At 47.5% G+C, this 18,757-nt stretch overlaps 1 protein-coding gene across 2 annotated transcripts in view; it reads left to right on the top strand.

The window, feature by feature from the left end:
- Positions 1–18,757, top strand: part of KIF6 (kinesin family member 6) — a 1,127,187-nt gene that overhangs the window by 502,701 nt on the left and 605,729 nt on the right. For both annotated transcript variants that reach the window (XM_069236333.1, XM_069236332.1), the window contains exon 12: positions 2,823–2,958. In XM_069236333.1, the coding sequence (XP_069092434.1) occupies positions 2,823–2,958 (136 nt within the window). The remainder of the gene's footprint in view (positions 1–2,822; positions 2,959–18,757) is intronic.

The raw sequence follows: 18,757 nt of genomic DNA, 5'->3' as shown, positions 1-18,757 counted from the left end.
AAGCTCTTTGGAGGAATGTGGTTAAGTATCCCTCCTTTTTCAAAACATAAGTGTTAGAAATTTGGTCTCTAGTTGGCAGAGGTATGCACCCTGTCTAAGTAGGGACCACAATCCTAGTCAGGGTAAGTCACAACACAATCCAGATTATCCTGTGCTCATCCCCTGGTAGCTTGGCACTGAGCAGTCAGGCTTAACTTAGAAGGCAATGTGTAAAGTATCTGTGCAATAACTCATACAGTAACACAGTGAAAACACCACAAAAATACGCTACACAGGTTTAGAAAAATAGATAACTTTTATCTGAATAAAATAAGATCAAAATAACATAAATCCAATATGCACAAGTCGAGATATCACTTTTTAAAAGTTTACATCAGTCTCAGTCATTAAGAATCAGTGGTTATATATATGTAACACAGTGCCTAGGATGTGTCAAGAATAACGACGCCCAGGAGCTGCAGAGTAGGAGTTGCGTTGAAAAATAGGGCACTGCGTCAGATTTTCTAGCGCGTCACAGATGATGAATAATTTCTTTCCAAACTACAAGGCGATGCATTGATTTCCAGGAGAGCAGCCTTGGTTCCTCCCTGCGATGCAGGGATATTTTGTCACCCAGGGATGATGCGTTGAATTTCTTGGCGCGCTGGTAGAATGAGCAGGCGCTGCTTCGATCCGGTAGGTGATGCAGTGATTTTTCCACCGCGAAGCAGGCGCTCTGTCGATTTTGGCACATAGCACGGCACATTCCGACGCACAGAGATTTTCTTTTCTGGGGTGAAGTCTTTTTGGCCCCTTCAGAACAGGAGGCAAGGTCAATCCAAGCCCTTGGAGAGCACTTGTGGGGAAGGCAGAGTCCTTCCAGCAGTGTTAGAGGCCAGCAGGCAGCAGGGCAGCAGTCCTTCTCAGCAAAGCAGTTCAGGTTAGTTTTTTGGGTAGCAGGCAGTCCCTCTGACAGAGTGCAAGTGTAGATCCAAAAGTGTCTGATTTGGTGGGGTCAGACACCCAGTATATATACACCCAAAGTGCCTTTAAAGTGGGGGAAAATTCAAAGAGTGGTTTTGAAGTGCACAAGTTCCCCTTTCAGCCCAGTCCTGTCTGCCAGGATCCCTGTGGGGTATTATCGGTGCTTTGTGGGAGGGCAGGCCACTGGCCTTTGAAGTGTAAGACAGAGCCCCTCCACCCTTCCTGCCCAGAAAGACCCATTCAATATGCAGATGAATGCAGATGTGACTGAGAGTCCCGTGTTTATAGCTATCTGGGTGGAATGCATAAGAGGAGCTGTCAACCAGCACAGACCAGACATGAATTGGAGACAGGCTGTAAGGCACAGATGGCAGTAAGTGCAGAGAAATGCCCACTTTCTAAAAGTGGTTTTTCTAAAATAGTAATATAAAATCCAACCTCACCAATAAGCAGGATTTTGTGTTACCATTCTGGCCATACTGAATATGACTGTGTTACCCCTTCCTGATCAGAATCTACCCCTCAAACAGTATATGAGGGCAGCCCCAATGTTAGCATATGAAATGAGCAGGCTTCACAGCAGTGGAAAACAAATGTAGGAGTTTTCCACTACCAGGACATATAAAACACATATGTCCATGTCCTGCCTTTTACCTACATTGCACCCTGCCCTAAGGGTTACCTAGGGCCTACCTTATGGGTGACTTATATGTAGGTAGAAAAAGGGGAGTTTAAGGCTTGGTAAGTAGTTTTAAATGCGAGGTCGAAGTGGCAGTGAACTGCACACACAGGCCTTGCAATGGCAGGCCTGAGGCATGGTGAAGGAGCTACTTATGTGGGAGGCACAATCAGTGCTGCGGGCCCCCTCGTAGTATTTAATTTACAAGCGCTGGGCACCTCTAGTGCCCCGGGGACTTACAGGTAAATCAGATATGCCAATTGGGTAGGAACCAATGTTACCATGTTTAGAGGGGAGATCACATGCACATTAGCACTGGTCAGCAGTGCTAAATCCAGCAAAAAAAGTTTCAGAAAAATGGAGGGAGGCAGGCAAAAAGTTGGGGGATTGACCCCCTAAGCCTGTCAGGTCTAACAGTAATTAATTGTGGGATAGATGAAAAATTGTTTCATAATCTGCCAGCAGTCAATAATTATATATGCAAAATGAATTCATGATTATAGAGGGACAGAATCTGGTGGTTTTGTTTATATGGCTAATGTATTAAGCGTTGTTTTAATTTTTCCATGTTGGTGTGCACCATGTCTTGTGTTTAATTATGTTGTTTACATTTTATTAAATCGATAAAGAGGATTTCATGAATTTGGAATACATTTATTATTTTCTGAATGCATGTCATTCTGGTTTTTGCAGCAATCACAGAGGTGGCTGATGATACAGGGAGGTGTGTAAATGGGTTAAATCATTTACGTGGTTTGGAGTGAGTTGCACCTTGGGTAGTATGTTCTATAGGACAAGTGACATTTGGATGATCTCAACCTAGTAGTGGTTCTTGTCCATATGTCTTATAGGAAGTGTGTGTAGTTTTTCTCTTTTTAGCCACAATTGTCTTGTTTAAATCTGGTACCTGTTAAGAATTAAAGCAAGAAAGTAAAGCAGAATGCTCACCTCCATGTCTTTAATAAAATTCAGACATTCCTATGTAGAATCATTTTTTTAATCTGCATCTTTGTCCCACGCTTGGCCGGAAAGGAGAAATGAAGCAAAGAGTTTGTTTTGGTATCTCAGACCCAGTTATTAAAATGAATAAAGGGACGTTAAACTGTAGAGGAAGTGAAAAGACATAAGCGGCTTGTAGTAACAGAGGTGCAACTTACATTTGTTGGCTTATACTTCACAGCACATGCTGACCGGGAGGCGCGTACAAGACCCTGCACTTGAAAACACACAGGACAATTCTCTACATAGCCCCGGCGTCAAAGAAGAAGATATTCAGAAACTCAAAGATCTTCTACAACAAAGAGACAATGAGATCAGTATCCTTTCCAGGTGTTGGAGGTTTGAGGTGTGAGTGAGGTGTGAATGTCTGTCCAACTGAAGATAGTAAGGCCATCTCACAACTAGAGGAAATTACAAAAACAGGCAAAAGTTTGTTTTCAGATGTACAAATGAACATGAAATTAGAAAAAGTTAGTTTGCACCTTTCTGTTGACTGCTTCTTTAATGACCAGGCTCCTGCTTTTAGGCTGTTTTGAAAGTGATCTTTAGATTCTTTCCAGAAGGGAGATTTTTGCCTTCCTAAGGAAAAATGTGAGATTATAATCAATTGGTGTCAGACTCTTGCAGAGGCACATTCATGAGCCGGTCGTAGAATCCTCATACATTGCTTTGTTCACTTGGTTAAGGGTGCTGTATATGGACGAAATAAATAAAAGTTAAGTATTTTAGGGTCGGGACTAGATTTTTGCTTGGGAGATATTGGTCATTTGCTGAGAGCATGGATAAGTGTGCTGTAATACAACTATGTAGTTGGAAGGGTAGCATGCAAGTGTTTGCCCCTTCACACTTTCTAATGCACAGTTGAGAAATTGTGATATTTATTACCCCTAATCCCACTCATCCTCGTCTTTACCCACTGATGTGGGTCTGCACCACTCAACAGGAATTCCTCTAGACCCCTCACTTTTGTTTGTTATAAAGGGCCCAGCGGTGGGATGCTACAAAAGGCTCTGCTTACACACATCCGGCTTTGGTTTTTCTTTGTCACAGGCCCTTACGGGTAATGAGGATGGTTAAGATTACAGTTAATATAAAATTAGCTCAAGGTAGTCTATGCATTACATCTAGGAAGAGTGACTATTAACAAGTGAGGAGGAACTTCAACCTTGTATTTGCTTCCACTTTCTAGAACTACCAGTACTGTGGACATTGGTAATTCTGGAGGGTGGATTTCAACTGATTACAAGATTTTGGGGTATACCATGCAGGAATTAATGTTTCATCACTCTTGCTTGCTTTTTTTCTCCATTTTTTTGTCCAAACATTTACACTTGCATTGAAATGTGTGGGTGAAAAACTCCAGGCTCATAGTGTTCATGCAGATCTTGTCATTCCGATGGGGCTTTTAAGTCTTGTTACACTGCTCATCGGGATTAAATGAGCACTTATAATGTGGACCAAGTCCCCCTTCCTTGTCTCCTTCAGCATCGAAGTCATGACTAGCGGTATGCATAGTGACCAAGGAGCTATCCTTCTTGCCCCAGTTAAATGGCAACCTGAGAAAACAGAGATAGGAGCCCGGGATGATCTTAACAACAAAGATACATTGGTCTCTGCCCCCACCCAAAACAAAAACAGATCAAGGGATACCAATGCCAACAATTTCTCAGTGCAGTCCCTGACCTGTAACTAATACTGTGTCAGAGATATTAAGTGGGAGTTAAACAAATTTCTTGGAGGGAAATACCTTCAAGAGTCGCTGTCAACACCCTTTTTGATATAGAGATCCCTTGGGTGGATCTGCCATCTACGAAGCATATTCAAAGGCTATTTGAGCTTACAAATATGCTTCTGAAAGAACATATTGAATGCATCTCCCCATGGTGACCACAAAGTCCTTCAAACCCTACCACGTGAATCCAAAAGTTAAACATGGAAAGAGGGTTTGCAGGTTGGTTCAGACCACTGGTTCGCCACTCACACTGTACCCAGGAGTTGAGCAAGCTCATGTTCACGGGTTGAAGGAGAATGAAAAAAGGTCACTTGAGAGGGAGCAGAGAGAGATTAAAGGATGAAAGTAAACCCCATAAAGAGCAGATGAGTCTTCTGAAAAAGCAACTCCTGTCATGTAAAACAGGAATAGGTGTTTTGCGTGCAGGCCAAGCAAAAACGTAGGTTGTCTCAAGTGTATGGAACAATACTCATGTCCTCCATCTCTACATATTTCCGTTTCTCCTCATGCAAGCGATGGGTGTTGTCATTAAGGATGTCCCACAGCGAGGTGTGAGGGGAAGGTGAAAAGGAGCATTTCTTTTTTTTCTGGAGTGGAGCCTTCTCGTAGCTTCAGGATCTAGGCTTCCATCTGACGTTACGGATCAAGAAGGGATTGTGCTTGAAGGATGATAGAGCTGGAATCTGCAATGATAGTGTGTTCATCTTCCACAGACAAATTCCTAAAGTCCATCTTCTACATTGTTTTGTATATTGTAAAACTTCATAAGAGCCTACTGGCAAAAGTGCATCACACGTTTATTCTCACCTACAGCTTACATCCCTTGTCTCCACAATATAGGTTGCCTGACCCCAAAATGGCTGCCCACAGAGACTGCCTGTCAAGCACAGGACTTCGTGACAGCTTCTTAGTTTGTATGTAAAGCCTGCGCTGTTCTTATCCAGCTTAAATTCTAGGTAATAAAAGGTTCAAAATGCAGCTGGTGAAAATGTCGGCTCCATTGAGGGAAAAGTGGGTCTAGAAAAACCTCTAAGTAATTAGAAAGTCAGGCAAGTAACAGGAACAGCAGAGAAGAAACAGAAACTGTTTTTGAATGCCAGAGCGATTGACTAATTGCAACAAGCAACATTACAAGGCACTGAGCCACTGTCCCATCTTTGTTATTCAGGGAGAACCCAGAAGAGGAACTAAAATAAATATGAAGTACTTTTCCTTCGAAATCCATTGGATAAATCAGCATGGATAAAAAGAATGCTACAGTTTACCCAAAGTAAATGCAGTCAGGGATTCTTAAAAATATCTAGTACGGGTCAGGATTCTGTCTGCATTCTGTATTTTAAACACTGAACTACAGCAGGAGAATATGAGTGAGCCGGCAAGCCCTGTGCCTTTTCTACCCTACAGACGTGGAAGTGGCGGGTGAACATCCGCTCAAGACAGAAAGAGACCAGACTGGTGATGACCGACCAATATCGAGGCCTGGGCGGAGTTTGTGGACCTCTGCTCCTCATAACTCCACGAAGTGCCGAAAAAACTCTGCCGCGCTATGCGGAGTGAGTTCGGTAAGTCGCGCTGTATGCACTGATTTTCAGCAACAGGAGTTTCTCCTGCGCTATAAAATCAGCGGATAATGGCATCACGCCGGAGGGTGCTAACTTCTTTCTGCTACTCAAGTTGATTTTTCAACTCGAGCTGCAGCTTCCCCAACGCAACTGCCAGCTTTCTCAGTGTGAGCGGTAGTGACCTGCTGCAACTCCCCATATTCAGAAATCTCGCTTCCACTCGCCAACTTACCGACTTCTCTCACTCACCAACTTTGTGTTGGTGTGCCGCGGGAGAGAAAAAACTCTGCTCCAGGTCACTTCGCTGAGTTTTTCAAAACTCTGCGCTGTGCGTGGAGCGCAAAGTGGGGAAAACTCCACCAGCAGAGCGGTTTCTCCGCCCACCCCTAGCAATATCCTACCATAGACCCAGGTTGGAACTCACCATCTCGGACAGCACCCTTCAAGAAAAGATGCCGGAGAAGGAGTCTGGTGTGAGCACATCTGAGTCAGACATGAACTTCCTGACCCCTGCAGTGCCAGCACAGGCAAGCCACCAAAGATCATAAGGAAGGAACAATCGAAGACAGCATCCAAAGCATCATTGCTGAGGTTTGAAGATGAGATGTGAGCTAGAACTCAGAATATGTTCTCCCCTATGGAACATTGATTCTTCTGAGGATGGCCAGTGGGCATGCGTCTGCGACCACCAATGAGACGAGCAACCGCCAGTGCTGCTGAGTGGATTCTCTGTTGGCGGATCCTAGCAGCGCATGGACAAACGTACCCGCTTTCCACTCGCTACCTACTTCTCAGGATGAAGGACCGTGAGCAATGAAAACAGCAACACTGAAGTAACGGTGACAACCCCTGAAGGCCAAAGCCCTTGCCTGGTTGGGAAGCTGTCATTCTGCTCCTCTGTGGCTTCCCACCCTCCCAGCCTCTGAGTCCTCTGGAATGTTCTTTAACCATTTTCCATTTTACAGACATGCGCAGTACTCTCTTGGAGGGTGGGGGCATGAAGGAGGAGGGAGGGGTTCATCCAAAGGGGACTCAACCCACTAAACTGATGGATGATTGTCTTAAACCCTCTCATTTGACATCTGCTTTGATTTTCTGGTCACAGTGTTGAACTGTCAGGACCACTTTAAGGCCATTGTATCTGGGGGACTTTAAATTAGCTAACACCAACATGTTTTACATACTGTGGTTAGAAGTGACAGAAGTGTGAGAAAGTGCTATGTAAAGCACGTTATTACCACCGCTCCTTAGGGTGGCTACTATTCCCTGGTACCTGGGACCAGAGATTGAGGCCCAGCCATTTATGTGTGTGTTCCTAGGAAGAGCCTTCTGGTCTCTCCTCTGCACATGTCTCTCTCTCTGGGGTCCACCCCTCACCCCATAATATGTGGTGTTTAAAGCCCTTGCCAGCCAGGGCTGCAAGAGGATCTGTCACATTGGCAAAGCCAATAGGCCTGGTCTTGGCGAGATACCGTAGTGGTTTATTTTTGCATTGCAAGTGTATGACACAAAAATATGAGAAAAAATAAAACATGCCGCAAACGTGTTGCGTTAAAATCTAAAAGAATCATATAGTTTTAGTACTGCAGTGTGGGTTCTACAGAGCAGAGGGTCAGGTATACTTAGAATATGTATAGAAACAAATTAGTTTTAATGCAGATCAGAGGAGAGAATGGTTCTTAGTCACAGAAATTGGCTTTGCATGGAGGCATCATTTAAACACTAGGATGACTAAAAAAGTTTTAAAATAGAACAAAGAATGGAAAGAAAATATAATTGGCAAAGTATTGATCTACCATTTCTGGCTCTGATGGGCACTTATTTTTGTAAAATGTACATGTGATCAATCAAAATGCTGTCACTTGAAGGACAAGACACCCAGTGACTGAAGTTTTCTGCCCTATTACCTCTTGTTGTATGAGAGAGAGAGAGGACAGTTGTTATGTCATTCACATGTTCCTTCTGCCCACTAAAGCATCCCGCATGGGGCAGTGGGTCAGCCCACTTCAGCCATTGGCTAACATCCCTGCGAGTGACGGCATCCTGCCCTTTGATAAGGGGCACACTGACACAGAAACTAGTACCCCTAAGTGGCAGGCACTACTATTTCAATGTGTGCATTTTTTTTAGACCAAGAATATTGCATAGCTCAAGCGCTCTGAAGTGTTGTAATCTATCTGGACTTTTAGCCACGCCCACCTCACACCCATCGCTGTCACTGGTTTGTCGCCTTTCCTTTCAAAAATCCTTTATCATTGGTAAATATCTTACGCTTGTCCCTGGGGCAGTTTTGTTACTTCCTTTGATGCCGAACCTGTTACGTGAATAATGGCACTTTTGCAGATACGTTTGACTGAGAGCGAACTTCTTTTTCCTTTTGTGTGTCTCCTTCGTGCTCATGGCGGCCATGGCACTTTGAATCGGCTCGCTTATGTCAACTGTTTTGCTTTTCATTTGCAATTTATGTGGCAAGAAAACTCCGGGTAGGAATTTACAAATCTAATGGCTTCAACTAGAGCAAACGCGAGACCCAGTGCATTGGAAATGCTTGTTTAGATTGATAAGGCCACCGCAGCTTATACAACCATGAAGTTTTGAAAGCAAGTGATAAAACAAGCACTGACAATGCCATAAGGTGAAGGAGCATGCGTAAGGGGGCGAAGTCCTGAGGGTTGTAAAACAGGGCCTGCCCTCAGCTGCAAACTCCCTTCAGCGGTTAAGGATGGGAATGATTAGCGATGAGAACGGCGAAGGGGGTGGTGAGGTAATGTCAGTTAGAAAACCTGCACTCTTTTATTATTAAATGCTTGTATTTACTTTTCGAATTCCCTGGTTTAGTTTAGAAGCAGGCGCTATTTATAGAACAATGCGCATGTTTATAGGCGTCTGCTTGGTGATGGAGCCTGTGTTTATTTCTAGTTCCTTGAAACGCCTCCCCTGGGGCAGAATGTGCTCCTGCCTCCAGTGTAAACCAAGCACTAACCGCTGCCTTCTGTCCTTAAAAATAGACTCGTCAAGCGGGCTCCATCGTCCTCCTCTTGTCCCAGAAGCACATCAGTCCTCTGTGTTTTAGGCGCTATAAATAGGGAGCCCTTCTTTTTAGTAAGCATTCCACGGGCTCACCAGGCCCGTGGGTTTGTGGCGCATCCTGAACCAGAGTTACAAACGTCACTTCTTAGGGGGTCACGAGGTGCTTGAAGGACTGGTAGGAAACTCTGATTCTGAAAAGTGCACAGCTCTGTGAATAAATAGAAAGACGCGGATGTCTCTGAGATAGGGCCAGTCTTATATTAAGGCCACTGTAGGAGCTGCCTTGCGGCCAGTGCCTAATTTGCAAATAGAAACGTGCCATTAACCAAAGGTCTCCTATGAAACACCCGTCTCCTGCAATTAAATGTGTGAGCAAAGAATACTGAGGCAGCGTTACCCTGAAGCCATCTCGGGCCTCTTCAATCCATTTACAGCCGCTCCCTGCCCCTTCAGATCACTCTTGCAGCTTTCTGCTTTCTCCCATTGAGACGCTTCTTCGTTTTTCTCTTCCTCCGTCTTTCCTATGTGTGTCTTTTGCCTGCAGGAAATGCTTGAGGCAGAAAAATAAGTGCCGGTGCCCCGCACCGGAAACCACCGGCTCAAAATAAGCACTGCTTGCGGCACAACCACAAATGGTCAGTGTAGGGCACCAGATGCCTCAAAAGGACCTCATCTCTATGGGGCCTGAAGCGCCCCAACAGCGGAGGATAATGTTCTCTGGTGCTCCGCGCATCCTTATACCACGGCTGCGCAGAGTACTGCGGTATTTATGCTGTAAAAGGTGAAAATGACTCTCTTGTTTCCCACTAGCATTTATGAGCAGGGTAAGAAGTACCACAGGAGTACTGTTTTACTACTCTTGCATTCCTTCGTGAATCAGTCCTGATGTGTCCAACTCCCTGTTGGTACCAGTGTAAGGAAGGGGACTTTCCTTTCTGTTTCTTCTAAATGCGCATGAACCTTCTCTGAATATTTCCATTTTAGATGTTTTGGGGCCATTCACAAAGTCAGAGAAGAATCTTCAAAATAATACTACAAAAGCTCCAAGAGTAATTAAAAGAGTACTACAGGTGTTTCAAATGTAGGTACTCCTTTGTGACTAGGCCCCCTTATAGTTAGAAGTATCTCAAGAGTATGCAAACCCCGACCTAACACAACAATACACGGACGGTGGTGAGACTGGCAGCTTCTGCGCGACCATTCTTGAGTTTCATTGGACGGTCTAGAACTCATGCAACGTCACTGTGGATGCTGCACATGGGTCGATCTAGAACTCATGCAACGTCACTGTGGATGCTGTACCGCTCCTGAATGTGACACCAGGGGATGTAGACTATGGGCCGAGCCTGCTCGAGTCTGCCCGGCATGGATGCTCGGACTCTGGCCCCTGGTTCCTCCAGCCTTGAGGTAGTTTAGAGTGAAGCGGTAGAGGGTAGATAACAGCGGGGAGCGTAAGAACCCTGAGGTGTGTGGGCAGAACAGTGTCCGTGGCTACTTCCAGCTGTTTAGCTTGGGGGAGGGGGGGAAGGGTGAGCGAAGAACCATCAGCTGTTAGGGAATCCAACCTCCACAAGTCTGTATCCCTTCTTTGTGTTCATTGACCAGATGAGGTTCTCCCTGATGTTAGACTGAAGAACGAACTTGTGAGGTTCTAGACCAGCTGAGGTTCTGCCTGGTGTCAGGCTGAAGAACAAACTTGTGAGGTTCTAGACAAGCTGAGGTGTCAGGCTAAAGAATTAACTTATGAAATTCTAGACAAGCTGATGTTCTGCCTGGTGTCAGGCTGAAGAATTAACCTGTGAGGTTCTAGACCAGCTGAGGTTCTTCATGGTGTCAGGCTGAAGAATGAACCTGTGAGGTTCTAGACCATCTGAGGTTCTGCCTCACAGAAAATAGAAGCAGCAGATGGCATGCACTGGTTATAGACGACCAGGATACATGCCATCTACAGTCTCGACGGGTGACACAGGAGCAGCACATGCAGTGAGCTAGCTACAAGCACCCAGGCCATTGTGTCTACACAGGAGCGATACAGGAGCAGCGCATGGCGCGCACTGGTTACAGGCGACCAGGCCATTGTGTCTACACAGGAGCGATACAGGAGCAGCGCGTGGCGCGCACTGGTTACAGGCGACCAGGCCATTGTGTCTACACAGGAGTGATACAGGACTAGCACGTGGCACGCACTGGTTACAAGCGACCAGGCCATTGTGTCTACACAGGAGCGATACAGGACTAGCACGTGGCACGCACTGGTTACAAGCGACCAGGCCATTGTGTCTACACAGGAGCGATACAGGACTAGCGCGTGGCGCTCACTGGTTACAGGCAACCAGGCCATTGTGTCTACACAGGAGCGATACAGGAGCAGCGCATGGGGCGCACTGGTTACAGGTGACCAGGCCATTGTGTCTACACAGGAGCAGCGCATGGCGCGCACTGGTGACAGGCGACCAGGCTATGGTGTCTACACAGGAGCGATACAGGAGCAGCACGTGGCGTGCACTGGTTACAGGCGACCAGGTCATTGTGTCTACACAGGAGCAGCACATGGCGCGCACTGGTGACAGGCGACCAGGCCATTGTGTCTACACAGGAGCGATACAGGAGCAGCGCGTGGGGCGCACTGGTTACAGGAGACCAGGCCATTGTGTCTACACAGGAGTGATACAGGAGCAGCGCGTGGCGCTCACTGGTTACAGGCAACCAGGCCATTGTGTCTACACAGGAGCGATACAGGAGCAGCGCATGGGGCGCACTGGTTACAGGCGACCAGGCCATTGTGTCTACACAGGAGCATTACAGGAGCAGTGCGTGGAGTGCACTGGTTACAGATGACCAGGCCCATTGTGTCTACACAGGAGCATTACAGGAGCAGCACGTGGGGCGCACTGGTTACAGGAGACCAGGCCATTGTGTCTACACAGGAGCGATACAGGAGCAGCGCATGGCGCTCACTAGTTACAGGCAACCAGGCCATTGTGTCTACACAGGAGCGATACAGGAGCAGCGCATGGCGCGCACTGGTTACAGGCGACCAGGCCATTGTGTCTACACAGGAGTGATACAGGACTAGCACGTGACACGCACTGGTTACAAGCGACCAGGCCATTGTGTCTACACAGGAGCGATACAGGACTAGCACGTGGCCCGCACTGGTTACAAGCGCCCAGGCCATTGTGTCTACACAGGAGCGATACAGGACTAGCACGTGGCACGCACTGGTTACAAGCGACCAGGTCATTGTGTCTACACAGGAGCGATACAGGAGCAGCGCGTGGGGCGCACTGGTTACAGGAGACCAGGCCATTGTGTCTACACAGGAGTGATACAGGAGCAGCGCGTGGCGCTCACTGGTTACAGGCAACCAGGCCATTGTGTCTACACAGGAGCGATACAGGAGCAGCGCATGGCGCGCACTGGTTACAGGAGACTAGGCCGTTTTGTCTACACAGGGGCGATACAGGAGCAGCGCGTGGCACGCACTGGTTACAGGCGACCAGGCCATTGTGTCTACACAGGAGCGATACAGGAGCAGCGCATGGCGCGCACTGGTTACAGGAGACCAGGCCATTGTCTATACAGGAGCGATACAGGAGCAGCGCATGGGGCGCACTGGTTACAGGAGACCAGGCCATTGTGTCTACACAGGAGTGATACAGGAGCAGCATGTGGCGCGCTCTGGTTACAAGCGACCAGGCCATTGTGTCTACACAGGAGCGATTCAGGAGCAGCACGTGGCGTGCACTGGTTACAGGCGACCAGGTCATTGTGTCTACACAGGAGCAGCGCATGGCGCGCACTGGTGACAGGCGACCAGGCCATTGTGTCTACACAGGACCGATACAGGACCTGCGTGTGGCGCGCACTGGTTACAGGTGACTAGGGCATTGTGACTACACAGGAGAGATACAGGAGCAGCACATGGCGCACACTGGTTACAGGTGACCAGGCCATTGTGTCTACACAGGAGCGAGACAGGAGCAGCGCTTGGCGTGCACTGGTTACAGGTGACCAGGCCATTGTGTCTACACAGGAGCGAGACAGGAGCAGCGCTTGGCGTGCACTGGTTACAGGTGACCAGGCCATTGTGTCTACACAGGAGCAATACAGGAGCAACGCATGGCGTACACAGGTTACAAGCGACCAGGCCATTGTGTCTGAACAGGGGCGATACAGGAGCTGCGTGTGGTGTGCACTGGTTACAGGCGACCAGACCATTCTGTCTACACACGGGCGATACAGCAGCAGCGCATGGCGTGCACTCGTTAGAGGCGACCAGGCCATTGTGTCTACACAGGAGCGATACATGGCGTGCACTGGTTACTGGCGACCAGGCCATTGTGTCTACACAGTAGCGATACAGGAGCTGCGCGTGGCGTGCACTGGTTACAGGTGACCAGGCCATTGTGTTTACACAGGAGCGATACAGGAGCAGCACATGGCGCGCACTCGTTACAAGCGACCAGGCCATTGTGTCTACACAGGAGCGATACAGGAGCAGAGCGTGGCGCGCAGTGGTTACAGGCAACCAGGCCATTGTGTCTACACAGGAGCGATACAGGAGCAGCGCATGGCACGCACTGGTTACAGGCGACCAGGCCATTGTGTCTACACAGGAGCGATACATGGCGTGCACTGCTTACAGGCGACCAGGCCATTGTGTCTACACAGGAGCGATACAGGAGCTGCGCGTGGCGTGCACTGGTTACAGGTGACCAGGCCATTGTGTCTACACAGGAGCGATACAGGAGCAGCACATGGCGCGCACTGGTTACAAGCGAGCAAGCCATTGTGTCAACACAGGAGTGATACAGGAGCAAAGCGTGGCGCGCAGTGGTTACAGGCAACCAGGCCATTGTGTCTACACAGGAGCGCTACAGGAGCAACGCACTGGTTACAGGCAACCAGGCCATTGTGTCTACACAGGAGCGATACAGGAGCAGCGCATGGCGCACACTGGTTACAGGCGACCAGGCCATTGTCTACACAGGAGCGATACAGGAGCAGCGCATGGCGCGCACTGGTTACAAGCGACCAGGCCATTGTGTCTACAGAGGAGCGATACAGGAGCAGCGCACTGGTTACAGGCGACCAGGCCCTTGTGTCTACAATGGAGCGATACAGGAGCAGCGCATGACGCGCACTGGTTACAGGAGACTAGGCCATTGTGTCTACACAGGAGCGATACAGGAGCAGCACATGGCGCGCACTGGTTACAAGCGATAAGGCCATTGTGTCTACAGAGGAGCGATACAGGAGCAGCGCACTAGTTACAGGTTACCAGGCCATTGTGTCTATACAGGAGCGATACAGGAGCAGCGCATGGCGCGCATCGGTTACAGGCGACCAGACCATAGTGTCTACACAGGGGCGATACAGGAGGAGTGCATGGCGTGCACCGGTTACAGGCGACCATGCCATTGTGTCTACACAGGAGCGATACAGGAGCAGCGCAAGGCGTGCACTGGTTACAAGTGACCAGGTCATTGTGTCTACACAGGAGCGATACAGGAGCAGCGCATGACGCGCACTGGTTACAGGCGACCCGGCCATTGTGTCTACACAGCAGCGATACAGGAGCAGCGCATGGGGTGCACTGGTTACAGGTGACCAGGCCATTGTGTCTACACAGGAGAGATACAGGAGCAGCGCATGGCGCTCACCGGTTACAAGCGACCAGGTCATTGTGTCTGCACATCAGCGATAAAGGAGCAGCGCGTGGCGCTCACTGGTTACAGGCGACCAGGCCACTGTGTCTACACAGGAGCGATACAGGAGCAACGCTTGGCGCTCACCGGTTACAGGAGACCAGGCCATCGTGTCTACACAGGAGCGATACAGGAGCAACGCGTGGCGCTCACTGGTTACAGGCGACCAGGCCACTGTGTCTACACAGGAGTGATACAGGAGCAACGCTTGGCGCTCACCGGTTACAGGAGACCAGGCCATTGTGTCTACACAGGTGCAATACAGGAGCAACACTTGGCGCGCACCGGTTAGAGGAGACCAGGACATTGTGTCGACACAGGAGCGATACAAGAGCAGCGCATGGCGCACGCTGGTTACAGGAGACCAGGCCATTGTGTCTACACAGGAGCGATACAGGAGCAGCGCATGGCGCGCACTGGTTACAAGCAACTAGGCCATTGTGCCTACACAGGGGCGATACAGGAGTAGCGCGTGGCACGCACTGGTTACAGGAGACTAGGCCATTGTGTCTACACAGGAGCAGCGCGTGGCGCGCACTGGTTACAGGAGACTAGGCCATTGTGCCTACACAGGGGCGATACAGGAGCAGCGCGTGGCACGCACTGGTTACAGGAGACTAGGCCATTGTGTCTACACAGGAGCGATACAGGAGCAGCGCATGGCGCGCACTGGTTACAGGAGACCAGGCCATTGTGTCTACACAGGAGCAGCGCGTGGCGTGCACTGGTTACAGGAGACTAGGCCATTGTGTGCACAGATGGGCTTTTGTGTCTTTGGAAGGGGAACACTGGAGCAGCGCAGGTCGTGACTGGTTACAGGTCACTAGATAAATGCCCAACCAAGAGCGAAAGAGGAACTGGAAGTCTGTATAGAGGTCTAACAACTTTGTTTCTTGCTTCGGGGTAATGCATTACCCGAGTCTTTCTGGGGGTGGTGGCCAGACGATCGTTGATTGTTGAAGACTTTGAACCAGGCGGGTCTTTTACATTCCTGCTGCGCGAGTGTTTCTTGCCATATGCAGGGTAGGTGGTCCTACCAGCGGCTCTTCCAGACCCTAACAAGCGAGCCTTTCCATGGAGAGGCCATTTTACTCAGAATCCCTTAACCACAGGATGTCCTGAGGAAAGCGGGAAAAACAGCTCCAACATTGTAACATGGCATAGCAGCCAATCACATGCCCGGCAGTGGGCCTTTAAGGAAGTCACAATGCTCAGACCAGAAACATATCTTGACAAGGGCACTTAACCAGCAGCGGCCGCCGTCTTTGTGAAAGCAAGTTCAAAACATAACACGCGTAAGGAAATGTTCTTGCAGAAGCAAAACACCTTTAACACAGCACGAGTCAGCATCCATCCCAAAAAACTATTTTCAGCTTTCACGCAAAACACTTTGCAACGGTATGATGGAGTATTAAACAGAGGTGTGCTTTAGAGACAGTTTGCAAGTCGAGCTTGTGCAAAGGGTGTTTATTTTGAGTAAACATCAGTCCAAGAAGCATGTGCGTGATGTCAGGGTTGAGAACCAGCTGACTAATGTGTTGCGTGGTGCTCTCCAGCGGTGTGAAATAACACCGTCGAGGAGGTGAGCGATTAATGGGGCGCTGGATGTTGTGGCTGCAACTGAACATTTCTTGGCAGTGTTTTTAGGCACTGAGGCTCCTCTTGTGGGACAGAGACCAGTAACGCTTCCAGCCCGTTCCCTACAACACCGTCCATTTGATGTAGCTTCCAGCAACTGAACATCCCCATTTCACAAGTACATCCGCCATCAATTGGAATATTTTGAATTAGACTTCTAAATTGTGTTCCTCTCCTCTCCAGCAGGTGTGAGTTAGGCTTCTTGCACAATCACTTTGTCCAGGCACAAACCTCTGTGGTTTACACAAGCGGCTGTGGTGCTCGCACTTAAAGCAGCGCGAGCCACCGCCAGCGTGTGTCGTCCCACTGCTGCATCGACCGCTCGCGGGGACCGCCAACGCGAAGCTCTGGATGAACCTGGATGCTTCAGTCGACGGTAGTGAAAGTGCTACCCTAAGGATGGGATGAGGGCCAAAAGGTCTGCCTTTAGGATCTCAGGAGGGCAAATCTTGTAATCTCTTCAATATATTTACTCCCGGTACAGTGTTTATTAATGGAGAGATATCAATGAAGGCCATCGTTTACCTGATCGTGCATCTTTGGGCGTTATACCATGGGCATCTGAACTAGAATATTAATGTTTCATCACTTTACCATAATCATTATTTCTTATATTGACATTTTTGTAACTCATTCATTTTTCCCTTCATTTTAAGTTATTCTTCACATTTGAACATATTTAGAACCTTTTAGGCATTGCCCTGCGTTATGTTCATTGTTTTTATACTGGGAGTAATATGTATTGAACTAACAATCGATAAAGTATTTATTTTAGCAAAGGTAATATTGGCAGATTTTTGTATAGTCTCGTTACGGGATCCACCTCAGTCTCATTCCAGGGGAACACTGATATTACTTGTCTCATAAGATTGAATACATGGACATCAGCACTTAAACATGCCAACAAACAGCAAAGGAAGTAGAAACCAAGCAAGGCTCCAAGAACTGCCATCTTCAAAGTCAAATGAAAACGTGAGACTAACAGGAAGCCTAGTGAACATTTTGAAGAATTTAGCTTAGTTAGTTCAGCATAAATTCTGTGAGAGATGAGCCTTTAAAATATAACCAAATACATAATCAGGAAAATATGCGGAGAATTAGAAATGTCAGTAAAAACTATGCAATGAGGTAAGTGTCTCCCTAACAGTTTATGAAGCTGTATCATCAACTTTACTATATTGATAGTTATTTGTTGAGCAAACGAATGCCTCAAGGCATCTTGGCGCTAAAACAGAGCACTACCACCGATCCGAAAAGCCGAAGGAGCATAACCAGCCCCGTCCAGGTCCTAACGCTCTTTGAGCTGGAAAAAATCCAGGTTTTAAGCATCTTTCTAAAACCCATGAGATGTGCTTGGCCTCTCAGTTCCATGGCAGGCTGTTCCGCAGTTGGGGTGACAGTAACATGAATCTTCCGCCTCCCCAGCTAGACTTCCTGAATTTACAAAGCCTGGCCAATCTGGCACTGGAGGATCTATTGTAAAGAATAAACTCAAATAGGAAACCCCATGATATTCCTAGAAGATTTGAATTTCTCATGTTAGTGAGAAAGTGCTTTCTTAAACATAATATTGGAATGAAAGATGTGCCTTCAGCCATTTGCAATATTAAATGGGCACATCCCCAAGTTTAGATTATTTCTTTGTGTACGGACTTCAAAAATAAATGACCATCTTTTATGAGTTAAGTATCTAGTGACAGCTTGTTGGAAGGGAGAATCCTGTTAAGTGGGGTTGGCGGTTGTCCTGCAATATTTCTTTCAAATTGAGGCAATTTTAAGAGAAGTGGGAGTCCTTTGTCCTTGCAGCGGGGGAGGAAAGTCATGGACTATCTGCATATTATCACTGAAAATGCCCCCCCTGTGAGCTTTTATTTCACCCGAGTATTGTAAATTCATTGCAATGCAAGAACAGGCACTGCAAATGTCACCAGGTCTGCATTTGGTAAGTGATGTTGTGATAGTCACCCTAAAAAAAACAAATATATATATATATATATATATATATATATATATATATATATATATATATATATATATATATATTTTACATGCATATGGCACAACATAAAAGGAAAACAATATGTGGCCTAAATGTGGAAGGTGTAATTAAAACAGGTATAGTAACCCTTTTTGTTTGAATGCACATTAAAGTACGGTTCTTATTAGTGGAAAGAAAATTTATTATTGGCTTTGGAATACTGTAACCTGAAGACACACAGTTTAAGCACACAAGAAGAATTACAATTTTGTTTTATAAAGAATGGAAAGAAATTGAAAACTGCATTAGCAAAGTAAAGCATTCGCCCACTAGCCGTGGCACAGAATGGAAATTCTTAGAAGGTTGTTGTGCAGATGTGAGCAGCAAAAGTGATATTACTGGCTGAAATGGGTGGCCCATGCTGTTCCAATTAGGTTCTGCCCATTTAGTATGCCCGGATTGTTT

The sequence above is a fragment of the Pleurodeles waltl genome, chromosome 5, assembly GCF_031143425.1.
Source record: "Pleurodeles waltl isolate 20211129_DDA chromosome 5, aPleWal1.hap1.20221129, whole genome shotgun sequence".
Lineage (NCBI taxonomy): Eukaryota > Metazoa > Chordata > Amphibia > Caudata > Salamandridae > Pleurodeles > Pleurodeles waltl.
Note: the sequence above shows the minus strand (reverse complement) of the source record. Positions and strands in the feature narration are given on the sequence as shown.